Source organism: Ursus americanus, chromosome 16, assembly GCF_024610735.1.
Source record: "Ursus americanus isolate L20-20 chromosome 16, mUrsAme1.1.p, whole genome shotgun sequence".
NCBI lineage: Eukaryota > Metazoa > Chordata > Mammalia > Carnivora > Ursidae > Ursus > Ursus americanus.
In genome coordinates, this window is record NC_142142.1 from 24,825,702 (window position 1) to 24,842,056 (window position 16,355).

Genomic DNA, 16,355 nt, shown 5'->3' on the forward strand with positions numbered 1-16,355 from the left:
CGGTGTGCTCACGGGATCCAGGCTGAGACTGGGAGATCCCTGAGCGTGAGCGGGGCGGCTGGCGGCTGGCGGGCCACCTGCACGGGGGAGCGGACGGACTCACGGTCGGCACCCACGAAACAGCAGACTGAGACCCTAAACCGGGTGCGCGCGACACCAGGCTTCTCACGGAACTCCGGAATCGCAGTGTGCTCACCGAGCATAGACTGAGACCGGGAGACCCGGGAGCGTGCGGGGCGGCCGGTGGCTGGCAGCATTAGAAACACAAAGGACAGAGACGCGCCAGCCCTGGAAGTGAGGGCAGGGACGCCGGGTGTGGGGCGCACATCCCGGGACGCTGCAGGGTTGAGCAGCACCAACAGTAACAGAGTTAAAGTGGCCAGAGCATCAGTGGAGAATGGGCCGCAATCCCTCTGTTCTGTGACAATGCAGCCTCTGCTGCTCTGACTCTCAGAAGAGGCATAGGCGACCGCCAGGGAAAGCCACCAGAGAACAAAAGCCTGGAAATACCGGCTCACAGCGTGCCCATCCCCATCCCCCCTCGCGGGGGACACGGAGACTCTACCCAAACAGGGTTGCCTGAGTATCAGTGCGGCAGGCCCCTCCCCCAGAACACAGAAGGCAGGCTGAAAAATCAAGAACCCCACAACCCAGGGCGCCTGGGTGGCATAGTCATTGAGCGCCTGTCTCCAGCTTAGGGCGTGATCCCGGCGTTCCGGAAAGGAGTCCCTCATCGGGCTCCTCTGCTGGGAGCCTGCTTCTTCCTCTCCCACTCCCCTGCTTCTGCTCCCGTTCTTGCTGTCTGTCTCTCTCTCTCAGATAAATAAATAAATAAATAAATAAATAAAATCTTTAAAGAAGAAGCCCACATCCCTAAGATCCCTATAAAACAAGGGGCACGGCCTGGGACCCAGTCAATAATTTGGGCTCTGGACAACCGCGCAACCTCTCCTCATCAGAATGACAAGAAGGAGAAGTCCCCCCCCCCCCAGCAAAGAAAAGACAGTGAGTCTGTGGCCTCTGCCCCAGAAATAATGGATATGGATGTAACCAAATTATCAGAAATGGAATTCAGAGTAACGATGGTCAAAATGATGAGCAGAATTGAAAAAAGTATTAACGAAAAGGTTACTGAGAATATAGAATCCCTAAGGTCAGAAATGAGAGCGAGTTTGACAGAAATTAAAAATTCTATGAGCCAACTGCAGGCAAAACTAGAAGCTCTAATGGACAGGGTCACCGAAGCAGAGGAAAGGGTTAGTGAATTGGAGGATGGGTTAATAGAGGAAAAAATGACAATAGAAGATGCTCTTAAAAAAATCCATGCCCACGAATGTTGGTTACGGGAGATTACTGACTCAATGAAACGATCCAATGTTAGAATCATCGGCATCCCCGAGGGGGTGGAGAAAAACAGAGGTCTAGAAGAGATATTTGAACAAATTGTAGCTGAAAACTTCCCTAATCTAGCAAGGGAAACAAACATTCGTGTCCAAGAGGCAGAGAGGACCCCTCCCAAGCTCAACCAAGACAACCCTACTCCACATCACGTCATAGTGCATTTCGCAAATATTAGATCCAAGGATACAGTATTGAAAGCGGCCAGGGCAAAGAAATTTCTCACATACCAAGGCAAAGGCATCAGAATTACGTCAGACCTGTCTACACAGACCTGGAATGAGAGAAAGGGTTGGGGGAGCATTTTTAAAGCTCTTTCAGAGAAAAACATGCAGCCAAGGATCCTTTATCCAGCAAGGCTGTCATTCAGAATTGATGGAGAAATAAAGACATTTCAGAATCGCCAGTCACTAACCAGTTTCGTAACCACGAAACCAGCCCTACAGGAGATATTACGGGGGGAACTATAAAAGTAAAAAGGCCGCAAGAGTGATACAGAACAGAAAGTCACAGCCAATACGAACAAAGACTTTACTGGCACCATGGCATCATTAAAATCATATCTCTAAGTACTCAGTCTTAATGTTAATGGCTTAAATTCTCCCAAAATGCAACAGGGTTGCAGATTGGATAAAAAGAAATGACCCATCCATTTGCTGTCTACAAGAGACTCATTTCGAACCCAAAGATGCATTCAGACTGAGAGTAAGGGGATGGAGTACCATCTTTCACGCAAATGGACCTCAAAAGAAAGCTGGGGTAGCAATTCTCATATCAGATAAATTGGATTTTAAACTACAGACTATAGTTAGAGACGCAGAAGGGCACTATATTATTCTTAAAGGAAGTATTTAACAAGTGGAGATGACAATTATAAATATATATGCCCCCAACAGGGGAGCAGCAAGATACACAAGCCAACTCTTAACCAGAATAAAGAGACATATAAATAAAAATACATTAATAGTAGGGGACCTCAACACTCCACTATCAGAAATAGACAGAACACCCTGGAAAAAACTAAGCAAAGAATCAAAGGCTTTGAATGCCATACTCGACGAGTTGGACCTCATAGATATATATAGAACACTACACCCCAGAACCAAAGAATATTCATTCGATTCTAATGCCCATGGAACATTCTCAAGAATAGACCATGTTCTGGGACACAAAACAGGTCTCAACCGATACCAAAAGATTGAAATTATCCCCTGCATATTCTCAGACCACAACGCTCTGAAATTGGAACTCAACCACAAGGAAAAATTTGGAAGAAACTCAAACACTTGGAGACTAAGAACCATCCTGCTCAGGAAGGACTCGATAAACCAGGAAATCAAAAATCAAATTAAACAATTTATGGAGACCAATGAGAATGAAAACACAACGGTCCAAAACCTATGGGATACTGCAAAGGCAGTCCTAAGGGGGAAATACATAGCCATCCAAGCCTCACTCAAAAGAATAGAAAAATCTAAAATGCAGTTTTTATATTCTCACCTCAAGAAGCTGGAACAGCAACAGAGGGACAGGCCTAATCCACACACGAGGAAGCAGTTGACCAAAATTAGAGCTGAAATCAATCAATCAGAAACCAGAAGTACAGTAGAGCAGATCAACAGGACTAGAAGCTGGTTCTTGGAGAGAATCAATAAAATTGACAGACCACTGGCAAGACTTATCCAAAAGAAAAGAGAAAGGACCCAGATTATTAAAATTATGAATGAAAAAGGAGTGGTCACGACGAACACCATTGAAATTGGAAGGATTATTAGAAATTTTTATCAACAGCTATATGCCAATAAACTAAGCAATCTGGAAGAGATGGAATCCTTCCTGGAAACCTATAAACTACCAAGATTGAAACAGGAAGAAATTGATTTCTTAAACAGGCCAATTAATGATGAAGAAATTGAGTCAGTGATAAACAACCTTCCAAATAACAAAACTCCAGGCCCGGACGGTTTTCCTGGGGAATTCTACCAAACATTCAAAGAAGAAATAATACCTATTCTCCTAAAGCTATTTCAAAAAATAGAAACAGAAGGAAAGCTACCAAACTCATTCTATGAGGCCAATATTACCTTGATCCCCAAACCAGGCAAAGACCCCCTCAAAAAGGAGAATTACAGACCGATTTCCCTAATGAATATGGACGCCAAAATCCTCAACAAGATACTTGCTAATAGAATCCAACAGTTCATTAAAAGGATTATCCATCATGATCAAGTGGGATTCATACCTGGGATGCAAGCGTGGTTCAATATTCGCAAATCAATCAGCGTGATACATCATATCAACAAGAAAAGACTCAGGAATCATATGATCCTCTCAATCGATGCCGAAAAAGCATTTGACAAAATACAGCATCCTTTCCTGATTAAAACCCTTCAGAGTGTAGGAATAGAACGTACATTTCTCAATATCATAAAAGCCATCTATGAAAAGCCTACTGTAAATATTATTCTCAATGGGGAAAAGCTGGAAGCCTTTCCCTTAAGATCAGGAACTCGACAAGGATGCCCACTCTCGCCACTATATTCAACATAGTATGAGAAGTCCTTGCAACAGCAATCAGACAACAAAAAGGGATCAAAGGTATTCAAATCGGCAAAGAAGAAGTCAAAATGTCACTCTTTGCAGATGACATGATACTCTACATGGAAAACCCAAAAGAAGCAACTCCCAAACTATTAGAAGTTATAGAGCAATTCAGTAATGTGGTGGGATACAAAATCAATGCTCAGAAATCAGTTGCATTTCTGTACACGAATAACAAGACCGAAGAAAGAGAAATTAGGGAATCCATCCCATTTACAATAGCACCAAAAACCATACATTACCTTGGAATTAACGTAACCAGAGACGTAAAGGACCTATATTCTAGAAACCATAAATCACTCTTGAAAGACATTGAGGAAGACATAAAAAGATGGAAAGATATTAAAATGTCCATGCTACCCAGAGCAATCTACACTTTCAATGCTATCCCGATCAAAATACCAAGGACATTGTTCAAAGAACTGGAACAAATAGTCCTTAAATTTGTATTTAAACACAAAAGGCCCCGAATCTCCAAGGAACTGTTGAAAAGGAAAAACAAAGCTGGGGGCATCACAATGCTGGATTTTGAGCTGTACTACATAGCTGTGATCACAAAGACAGCATGGTACTGGCACAAAAACAGACACATAGACCAATGGATCAGAATAGAGAGCCCAGAAATGGACCCTCAGCTCTTTGGGCAACTAATATTTGATAAAGCAGGAAAAAACATCCGGTGGGAAAAAGACAGTCTCTTCAATAAATGGTGCTGGGAAAATTGGACAGCTAGATGCAAAAGAATGAAACTTGACCACTCTATCACACCATCCACAAAAATAAACTCCAAATGGATGAAAGACCTGTATGTGAGGCAGGAATCCATCAAAATTCTAGAGGAGAACATAGCCAGCAACCTCTATGACATCGGCCAAAGCAACCTTTTTCATGATACATCCCCAAAGGCAAGAGAAATAAGAGATAAAATGAATTTATGGGACTTCATCAAGATTAAAAGTTTCTGCACAGCCAAGGAAACAGTCAGAAAAACTAAGAGGCAGCCCACGGAATGGGAGAATATATTTGCAAATGACACTACAGATAAAGGACTGGTATCCAAGATCTACAAAGAACTTCTCAAACTCAATACACGAGAAACAAATAAACAAATCAAAAAATGGGCAGAAGATATGAACAGACACTTTTCCAATGAAGACATACAAATGGCTAACAGACACATGAAAAAATGTTCAAAATCATTAGCCATCAAGGAAATTCAAATCAAAACCACACTGAGATACCACCTTACGCCAGTTAGAATGCCAAAAATAGACAAGGCAAGAGACAACAATTGTTGGAGAGGATGTGGAGAAAGGGGATCCCTCCTACATTGTTGGTGGGAATGCAAGTTGGTACAGCCACTCTGGAAAACAGTGTGGAGGTCCCTTAAAAAGTTAAAAATTGAGCTACCCTATGATCCAGCCATTGCACTACTGGGTGTTTACCCCAAAGATACAGACGTAGTGAAGAGAAGGGCCATATGCACCCCAATGTTCATAGCAGCAATGTCCACAATAGCTAAATCGTGGAAGGAGCCGAGATGCCCTTCAACAGATGACTGGATTAAGAAGTTGTGGTCCATATATACAATGGAATATTACTCAGCTATCAGAAAAAACGAGTTCTCAACATTTGCTGCAACATGGACGGCACTGGAGGAGATAATGCTAAGTGAAATAAGTCAAGCAGAGAAAGACAACTATCATATGATTTCTCTCATCTATGGAACACAAGAACTAGGATGATCAGTAGGGGAAGAAAAGGATAAAGAAAGGGGGGGTAATCAGAAGGGGGAATGAAACATGAGAGACTATGGACTATGAAACAAACTGAGGGCCACAGAGGGGAGGGGGATGGGGGAATGGGATAGACCGGTGATGGGCAGTAAGGAGGGCACGTATTGCATGGTGCAGTGGGTGTTATACACAACTAATGAATCATCAAGCCTTACATCGGAAACCGGGGATGTACTGTATGGTGACTAACATAATATAATAAAAAATCATTATAAAAAAAAAAAAAAAAGAGTAGGGATGGAAGGGAATAGAAAGAGCCCAGAAATTTGAGAGCTCACATAGGTGGAAAAGTCAACTGCTCCTGCCCTGGAAATAGTGGGAGATAGGCTTCTGCTCCCCAACTCAAGCCCATTGCTTCAGATGTCCTAATGGTACCCTTCATTAACTTGGGAAAAAGAGACATGAAAACAAGTCTAAGAACTATGTCCAGCACAGAAGTTGGGTTGTGATTTCTACTATGTGGAATTGACCAGAAGTAAGTAGACCAGAACTTTTTGAGGCAATTTTACTGTTAAAAAGGCCATTAACTGTAGGAATCCTCTAAGCCCAGGTCTTCAAACTTCCAAGCAGAAAGGCTATGAAAGTTGCCTACCCCAGGGAATGCATGCACATCCACACCCACTTTGTCTGTGGCCTTGGAGGATAATGGACAGAGAGGAACGTCTTAGAGAGTGAAGTCAGGAACCATGGAGAACAATGGACAAGGGGGAAACCTGATGCTTGTCACATGGTAAATCCTCAATAAAATATAGTTTTCATTGAAAAAAAAAAAAAGAAACACATTTCAAACTCTACTCAAATGCAAAATATATAATACATTGCCCTTTAGGTAATTGTTTAGAAAGAACATTTGGTACTTACCTGTTGCTTATTATTTCTGCTATTAGATACAATGGAAGATTTTATACTAATCACTTTCTTTGATTTGCAATAAAGAAATGAAAGAATAAAAACTGGAAATAATTTTTTATGTCTTTAACATTAAGAGTATTTTAAATCATGTTTTTTCTTTTCATAATTTCTGCAATTAATTGTTAGGAAGCATTTTATTTAGTTTAAAATAATAGGCTTTTTCATACACTCAATATGTACAACTTTTAAATGAGTGCTTTCCTAGTTTTTATCATTAGTGTATTCTAAGTTGCATTGTATTAGCAATTTAAAAGTCAGGGTTATTATTAATCCTGTTTTAAAAATAAATTTAGACATCATGAGAGAAAGTAACTGAGTTTAAAAAAACCTTGAAATTGCTTTTTAAGATATACATATAACCTTAGAAACAAATATACAAAATAATTTTTATATGTCATATAATCTGACCATGTAGAGTACATAAAAAAGAAAATACCTTAAAATAACCAAGGGTAAAAGGGGGCAAGAAGGTGGCAGATGGTTAAAGAGGATTTAGAATGTGATGGAAAACACATAAAATGGGTTTATTAACAATGCTTTAATACTAGGATTCAGTAATTCTATAATGAGACAAAAGGTTTTCCTACATATCCCATGCGTTATGACAATGTCTTTATACATCACACTCTGAGTACAATCTCCTAAAACCAGCACAAAGTATTCATGTCTTTAGTCTTGTCACTGGAACTAAAATAAAGAAACTTGCTACTGCCATTGAAAACATTTAAAAAATCAAACTAAATATCAACTGTTCAAATCTCTTCCTGGGATAAAGCAAGGTACATACCTGTAAGTAAATAAACATCAAACAAATAAAAATTAATTTTGGTTACTATAACACCAGTAGCTAGTGGCTTTGACTTGAGAAGCTTCTTTAAACGAAAATCTTAAATTTGCTTAACTGTCAGATCAACATTATGTTTTCCCAGAATTAACTCTTAATATCACATAATACTTTTGTGATTAAAAAAACCTGTAATAAAATTTTAAATAATTATTAAAACTTACTTTCTTCTTTCTTGCTAATAATGGCAGGCAGGGTGTAAATCTGAAAAACAAAGGAAGTCTAATCAGTTAATGACCCTGCACAGAAAGCAGCGGGATGTTGGTATAATGATACACAAAGGGAGTATCTTGATTTCAAGATCCTACAACTGGTCCAAATTCTTACTCTGTCAACCTACCTTGTTTCCCACTTCTTTCCCTCACGACTGTTCCAGCCCTGAGCAAGGTTCTACCCCTTTCATCTGATTTATATATCTCATTCTATTACCTGACATGATGCACACTATGTATCCTTTCTTCAAAAGGGATCTCATGATGGATTTTACCAGATTACTCCTTCCTCAAATGATCTCTTTAGTGTTTTGTTCTCAACATGACCTAACTTGTACCTGATCTGTCACACCTAAATTTGCTCTAGGTCAAGGCTTACCTTACAAGTATTAGTGGCACAGTGCCAAATCATTTTGCTTTAATTTTTAATTTTTAATTAGCTGATATTTTTAAAAGTTATAATAAAATAAAACATAATAAACATTATAAAGAACAGATGCAGAGTCCAAATTTTTTATTATTAAACTCAATAGATATAAAATCACTTCTCCAAATTGCTATAAAAATTTCCAGATGTTTAATCATAATTTCTGCACTCATTTTATTGTGGACTGGTAGCAGTTGGAGGGATGGCCTCAAAGTCTAGGGACAACACTTTATATAGCTATGTTGTTGCACAGTTACTTTGCACAAGGTTGTTCATAGATTCTTTGCCAACTGAAGGATAGTTAGTTCTCAAGAGACAGAACAGGGCCTCCTATTTTCTTTGCGTGTTCACACCTTCAACCATTAAATGCAGTGTTCTTCACAAAGAAAACAGACAATGATCAATGATTTATTCCCTTTTTTACATAAGCCTCCCTAATAATTTTAAGTAAATTATCATGCCCACATTGAAATAACTATTAAAACAGTGGAGATACGGATGGAAGGGAAAATGTCAAGCCACAAGGCAGTTTTACCAAATGAGACTTATTTTTTTAAAGATTTATTTATTTATTTGGGGGGGAGGGGCAGAAGGAGAAAAAGAATCTTTTTTTTTTTTTAAAGATTTTATTTATTTATTCAACTGAGATAGAGACAGCCAGCGAGAGAGGGAACACAAGCAGGGGAGTGGGAGAGGAAGAAGCAGGATCACAGCAGAGGAGCCCGATGTGGGGCTCGATCCCATAACGCCAGGATCACGCCCTGAGCCGAAGGCAGACGCTCAACCGCTGTGCCACCCAGGCACCCCAGGAGAGAAAGAATCTTAAGCAGATTCCCCGCTGAGTGCAGAGCCCGATGACGTGGGGCTCAATCTCAAGACCCTTTGATAATGACTTGAGCCAAAATCAAGAGTTGGATGCTTAACTGACTGAGCCACACAGGCACCCCACCACATGAGACTTTTAAACAATGATATAGACCACAGGATTAATTCTTACCCTAAACCTTTGCTCATCACACTGATCATGAAGCCTAGCACAGGCCTTGCAAAGAGTAAGAACTCAATTAACTGAATAAAATAATCCAAGCAGCAAGGCTAAGTTAGTGATAAGTAATTTGTTAGTAATTTTAGGATTTTAAATCAGGAATTCCCCCTGAGAAACAAATTAGAAAGTTAAGGCAATGAGTGAGACAACACTAGGAAAACAGTAAAAGGCTCTACTCTGATTTGCTATACTAAAATTCTCAAATACACTACAGACATAAAAAAAAATTCAGATGTACTTTGTACTTAGAACAATAAAACCTAAATTATAGGATGTATCATATTCTTACCGGTTCTTTACCATCCATGGCCTCAAGCCAGAGTTTGCGATTAGCTTCTGAGAATGCCTGCAATGTGATGATTCCATGCCTATTAAAAACAAATATTTTATATATTCAGTTTATTAATGTTATGTCTTCACACATTTATTATTTTTGGTGTTCTTAAAGGTAAAGGTCAAACTTGAAGAACAAGCAGGAAAGAAAAAAATGAAAAGAGAGAAATGGAAAAAGAAAAGAGAAGAAAAAATAATTTTAAAAAATGAAAAGAAAAAGACTGATTTATAGTTACCTTTCAGAAAAATCACTGTGGGGGCACAATACACACATACACACACAAACAAATATTTTTTTTATGATTTTTTAAAAATTTATTTATTAGACAGAGATAGAGACAGCCAGTGAGAGAGGGAACACAAGCAGGGGGAGTGGGAGAGGAAGAAGCAGGCTCATAGCGGAGAAGCCTGACGTGGGGCTCGATCCCATAACGCCAGGATCACGCCCTGAGCCAAGGCAGACGCTTAACCACTGTGTCACCCAGGCGCCCCCAAACAAATATTTTTTAATTCTAATGTTCGTAGGTAGTAAAATCATTGGTTTAGCTATGACTGCCTGAAGGAGGTTAGTTCCAAACTATTCCTCTGAAAGGACCAAAAAAGATGACAAAGTTACATTCACCAAAGTTCAGAACCACCTAAATGTTCTACAACATGAGAATAATTAAGATTATGATCCCAATGTGGTATAATCTAGTCACCAAAAATAATTACAATGAGTACATAGTAATATGAAAAGTATCATACCATAATTAGTAAATTATTAAAAAGACACTAAACCAAAGTGTTTATCTATACCATGATCACAATATTAAAATTAATTTATTTAAAAACCATCTTTCCCATCTACCCATTCTGAAATAGTTACTCGAGGATGTACTTCAAGAGAGAAAGAGCGAGCAAAGGGAAGGAGGAAAGCAATGTAAGACAGAAAAAGACATGAAATTCAGAAACAGTTAAATTAACCTAGTTAACTGCAAATTGTCCATAAAATAAATTTAAACAGGAAATTAGAGGACTCTGGGAAGAGGTACACTGAAGAGGAAATTTCAGTTAAACATTGCATGACTGAAAACTGGTATGACCTAAAACTGTGATGAAGGCATATTATCTCTTGTGTAAAGAGGAAAACAGATCGTTGGAATGACAGGAAAAGGAAAAATGTATATGAAGACGAAGATCATTTTATCTTGGAGAATCTAAGCCAGTATCAACAAAAATAATAAGATAACAATATTTTTTGGCTGTTTATTATGTGTCTGGCACTATGTTATAAACGTGTTTCCTTTTTTTATCTAATTTAATCTTCACAGGAACTCTATGAGGTGGGTACTTATTATCCTTATTTTACAGAAGAGACAACCAAAGCACAATTTAACAATGTGCCCCAAGGTTACAGAACTAAAAAGTGCTGAAATAAAGAAAAATCACTAGCGTGTTGGCATCTGTCTACATAGAAAATCCAGAAGTTCCTACCACAATACTATTAAAATGAATAAAGAGCTCAACAACTATGCTGGATATAGATTGATATATTAAAAAGATTAATAGACTTTCAATTTGGGAAAAATATACTAATGAATTCTACTCAAAATTGTAATAAAATGGCTACTCTAGGGGAAGATGGCAGAGGAGTAGGGGACCCCTTTTTCAGCCAGTCCCCTGACTCGAGCTGGATAGGTACCAGACCAGTCTGAACATGCACGGAATCAGCCTGAGATGCAGGAAGATACATCTGGATCTCTACAAATGAACATCTCCCGCGCTGAGTATTGAGGTACGAAGTGGGGAGCCGTGAAACCACGCACAGATATCAGAAGATAAATGGAAGGGGGAGGGAGCCGCCGTGTTCGGGCGCCGGGAAGCGGCAGCCACCTTCACGGGGGAGCAGGAGGACTTGAGGACTGCACCCACGAGAAAATAGACTGTGACCATGAGCGGGGAGCGCGCACCACCAGACTTCTCACGGAACTCTGGTATGCTCACTGGATCCAGACTGAGACCGGGAGCTCTGGGAGCGCGCAGGGGCAGCTGGTGGTGTTAGAAACACAAAGGACAGAGAAGCGCCGGCCCTGGAAGTGAGGGCTGGGACACCGGGTGTGTGGCGCACATCCCGGGATGCTGCAGGGTTGAGCAGAACCAACAGCAACAGAGTTAAAGTGGCCTGATCATCAGTAGAGAACGGCCCGCGATGCCCTCTGTTCTGTGACAGAGGCTGAGATTCGGCCACTGCTACTCTGACTCTCAGAAAACGCCAGGGAAAGCCGCCAGAGAACAAAAGCCTAGAAACACCGGCTCACAGGGTGCCCATCCCCATTCCCCTCTCAGGAGACATCGAGACCCTACCCAAACAGGGTTGCCTGAGTATCGACATGGCAGGCCACTCCCCCAGAAGGCAGGCTGAAAAATCAAGAAGCCCACATCCCTAAGATCCCTAAAAAACAAGGGTGCACGGCCTGGGTCCTGGTCAATAATTTGGGTTCTGGACAACCCCGCAACCTTTCCTCATCAGAATGAAGAGAAGGAGAAATCTCCCCAGCAAAGAAAAGATAATGAGTCTGTGTCCTCTGCCACAGAACTAATGGATATGGATGTAACCAAATTATCAGAAATGGATTTCAGAGTAACAATGGTCAAGATGATGTGTAGACTTGAAAAAAGTATTAAAAATGTTAATGAGAATATAGAATCTCTAAGGGCGGAAATGAGAGCAAATCTGGCAGAAATTAAAAATTCTATGAGCCAGATGCAGTCAAAACTAGAGGCTCTGACAGCCAGGGTAAATGAGGCAGAGGAATGTATCAGCGAATTGGAGGATGGGTTAGTAGAAGAAAAAGCGAAAATAGAAGTTGGACTTAAAAAAATCTACGCCCACGAATGTAGGTTACGGGAGATTACTGATTCAATGAAATGATCCAATGTCAGAATCATCAGCATCCCCGAGGGGGTGGAGAAAAACAGAGGTTTAGAAGAGATATTTGAACAAATTGTAGCTGAAAACTTCCCTAATCTAGCAAGGTAAACAAACATTCATGTCCAAGAGGCAGAGAGGACCTGTCCCAAGCTCAACCACGACAACCCTACGCCACGTCACGTCATACTGCAATTCGCAAATATTAGATCCAAGGATACAGTATTGAAAGTGGCCAGGGCAAAGAAATTTCTCACGTACCAAGGCAAAGGTATCAAAATTACGTCAGATCTGTCTACACAGACCTGGAATGAGAGAAAGGGTTGGGGGGGATTTTTAGAACTCTTTCAGAGAAAAACATGCAGCCAAGGATCCTTTATCCAGCAAGGCTGTCATTCAGAATTGATGGAGAAATAAAGAACTTACAGAATCGCCAGTCATTAACCAATTTCATAACCACGAAAGCAGCCCTACAGAAGATATTAAGGGGGGTTCTATAAAGGTAAAAAGGCCCCAAGAGTGATACAGAACAGAAAGTCACAGCGAATACAAACAAAGACTTTACTGGCAACATGGCATCATTAAAATCATATCTCTCAGTATTCAGTCTCAATGAGAATGGCTTAAATGCTTCCAAAAACGCCACAGGGTTGCAGACTGTATAAAAAGAAATGACCCATCCATTTGCTGTCTTTAAGAGACTCATATTGAACCCAAAGATACATTCAGACTGAAAGTAAAGGGATGGAGTACCATCTTTCACGCAAATGGACCTCAAGGAAAGCTGGGGAAGCAATTCTCATATCAGACAGATTGGATTTTAAACTACAGACTATAGGTAGAGACACAGAAGGGCACTATATTATTCTTAAAGGATGTATCCAACAAGTGGATACGACAATTATAAATATATATGCCCCCAACAGGGGAGCAGCAAGAAATACAAGCCAACTCTTAACCAGAATAAAGAGACATATAGATAAAAATGCACTAATAGTAGAAGACCTCAACACTCCACTATCAGAAATAGAACACCCTGGCAAAAACTAAGCAAAGAATCAAAGGCTTTGAATGCCATACTCGACGAGTTGGACCTCATAGATATATATAGAACACTACACCCCAGAACCAAAGAATATTCATTCTATTCTAATGACCATGGAATATTCTCAAGAATAGACCATGTTCTAGGACACAAAACAGGTCTCAACTGATACCAAAAGATTGAAATTATCCCCTGCATATTCTCAGACCACAACGCTCTGAAATTGGAACTCAACCACAAGGAAAAATTTGGAAGAAACTCAAACACTTGGAGACTAAGAACCATCCTGCTCAGGAAGGACTCGATAAACCAGGAAATCAAAAATCAACTTAAACACTTTATGGAGACCAACGAGAATGAAAACACAACGGTCCAAAACCTATGGGATACTGCAAAGGCAGTCCTAAGGGGGAAATACATAGCCATCCAAGACTCACTCAAAAGAATAGAAAAATCTAAAATGCAGTTTTTATATTCTCACCTCAAGAAGCTGGAACAGCAACAGAGGGACAGTCCTAATCCCCTCATGAGGAAGCAGCTGACCAAGATTAGAGCAGAAATCAATGAATTAGAAACCAGAAGTACATTAGAGCAGATCAACAGAACTAGAAGCTGGTTCTTTGAGAGAATCAATGAAATTGACAATCACTGGCAAGACTTATCCAAAAGAATAGAGAAAGGACCAAATTCATAAAATTACGAATGAAAAAGGAGAGGTCACGACCAACACCAATGAAATTGGAATGATTATTAGAAACTTTTATCAACAGCTATATGCCAATAAATTAAGCAATCTGGAAGAGATGGAGGCCTTCCCGGAAACCTATAAACTACCAAGACTGAAACAGGAAGAAATTGATTTTTTAAGTAGGCCAATTAATTATGAAGAGATTGAATCAGTGATAAACAACCTTCCAAATGACAAAACTCCAGGCCCGGATGGTTTCCTGGGGATTTCTACCAAACATTCAAAGAAGAAATAATACCTATTTTCCTAAAGCTATTTCAAATAATAGAAACAGAAGGAAAACTACCAAAGTCATTCTATGAGGCCAATATTACCTTGGTCCCCAAACCAGGCAAAGACCCCATCATAAAGGAGAATTACAGACAGATTTCCCTAATGAATATGGATGCCAAAATCCTCAACAAGATCCTGGCAAATAGAATCCAACAGCACGTTAAAAGGATTGTCCATCATGACTAAGTGGGATTCATACCTGGGATGCAAGGGTGGTTCAACATTCGCAAATCAATCAGTGTCATAGATTTTATCCAGAAAGAAAAGTTCAGAAATTATATGATTCTCTCAATAGTTGCAGAAATAGCATTTGACAAAATACAGCATCCTTTCCTGATTAAAACCCTTCAGATTGTAGGGATAGAGGGTACATTTCTCAATCTCATAAAAGCCATCTATGAAAAGCCTACTGCAAATATTATTCTCAATGGGGATAACCTGGAAGCCTTTCCCTTAAGATCAGGAACACGACAAGGATGCCCACTCTCGCCACTATTATTCAACATAGTACTAGAAGTCCTTGCAACAGCAATCAGAAGACAAAAAGGGATCAAAGTTATCCAAATCGGCAAAGAAGTCAAAATGTCTCTCTTCGCAGATGACATGATACTCTACATGGAAAACCCAAAAGAATCCACCCCCAATCTACTAGAACTTAAAGAGCAATTCAGTAATGTGGCGGGATACAAAATCAATGCTCAGAAATCAGTTACATTTCATCACACGAATAATGAGACTGAAGAAAGAGAAATTAGGGAATCCATCCCATTTACAATAGCACCAAAAACCATACATTACCTTGGAATTAACTTAACCAGATACGTAAAGGATCTATATTCTAGAAACTATAAATCACTCTTGAAAGACATTGAGGAAGACACAAAGAGATGGAAAAATATTCCATGCTCATGGATCAGAAGAATTAACATAGTTAAAATGTCCATGCTACCCAGAGCAATCTACACTTTCAATGGTATCCCGATCAAAATACCGAGGACATTGTTCAAAGAACTGGAACAAATAGTCCTTAAATTTGTATGGAAACAGAAAAGGCCCCGAATCTCCAAGGAACTGTTGAAAACGAAAAACAAAGCTGGGGGCATCACAATGCTGGATTTCGAGCTGTACTACAAAGCTGTGATCACAAAGACAGCATGGTACTGGCACAAAAACAGACACATAGACCAATGGAACAGTATAGAGAACCCAGAAATGGACCCTCGGCTCTTTGGGCAACTAATATTTGATAAAGCAGGAAAAAACATCCGGTGAAAAAAAGACAGTCTCTTCAATAAATGGTGCTGGGAAAATTGGACAGCTACATGCAAAAGAATGAAACTTGATCACTCTCTCACACCATACACAAAAATAAACTCCAAATGGATGAAAGACCTGTATGTGAGACAGGAATCCATCAAAATCCTAGAGGAGAACATAGGCAGCAACCTCTATGACATCGGCCAAAGCAACCTTTTTCATGACACATCCCCAAAGGCAAGAGAAACAAAAGATAAAATGAACTTATGGGACTTCATCAAGATAAAAATCTTCTGCACAGCCAAGGAAACAGTCAAAAAAACTAAGAGGCAGCCCACGGAATGGGAGAATATATTTGCAAGTGACACTACAGATAAAGGACTGGTATCCAAGATCTACAAAGAACTTCTCAAACTCAATACACGAGAAACAAATAAAAAAGTCAAAAAATGGGCAGGAGATATGAACAGACACTTTTCCAATGAAGACATACAAATGGCTAACAGACACATGAAAAAATGCTCAAAATCATTAGCCATCAGGGAAATTCAAA

At 39.8% G+C, this 16,355-nt stretch overlaps 1 protein-coding gene across 3 annotated transcripts in view; it reads right to left on the minus strand.

Moving 5' to 3' along the window:
• Positions 1-16,355, minus strand: part of ARHGAP42 (Rho GTPase activating protein 42) — a 305,485-nt gene that overhangs the window by 46,033 nt on the left and 243,097 nt on the right. For all 3 annotated transcript variants that reach the window (XM_045790829.2, XM_045790828.2, XM_087868223.1), the window contains 2 exons: positions 9,525-9,603; positions 7,716-7,755 (listed from right to left, as the gene is read on the minus strand). In XM_045790829.2, the coding sequence (XP_045646785.1) occupies positions 7,716-7,755; positions 9,525-9,603 (119 nt within the window). The remainder of the gene's footprint in view (positions 1-7,715; positions 7,756-9,524; positions 9,604-16,355) is intronic.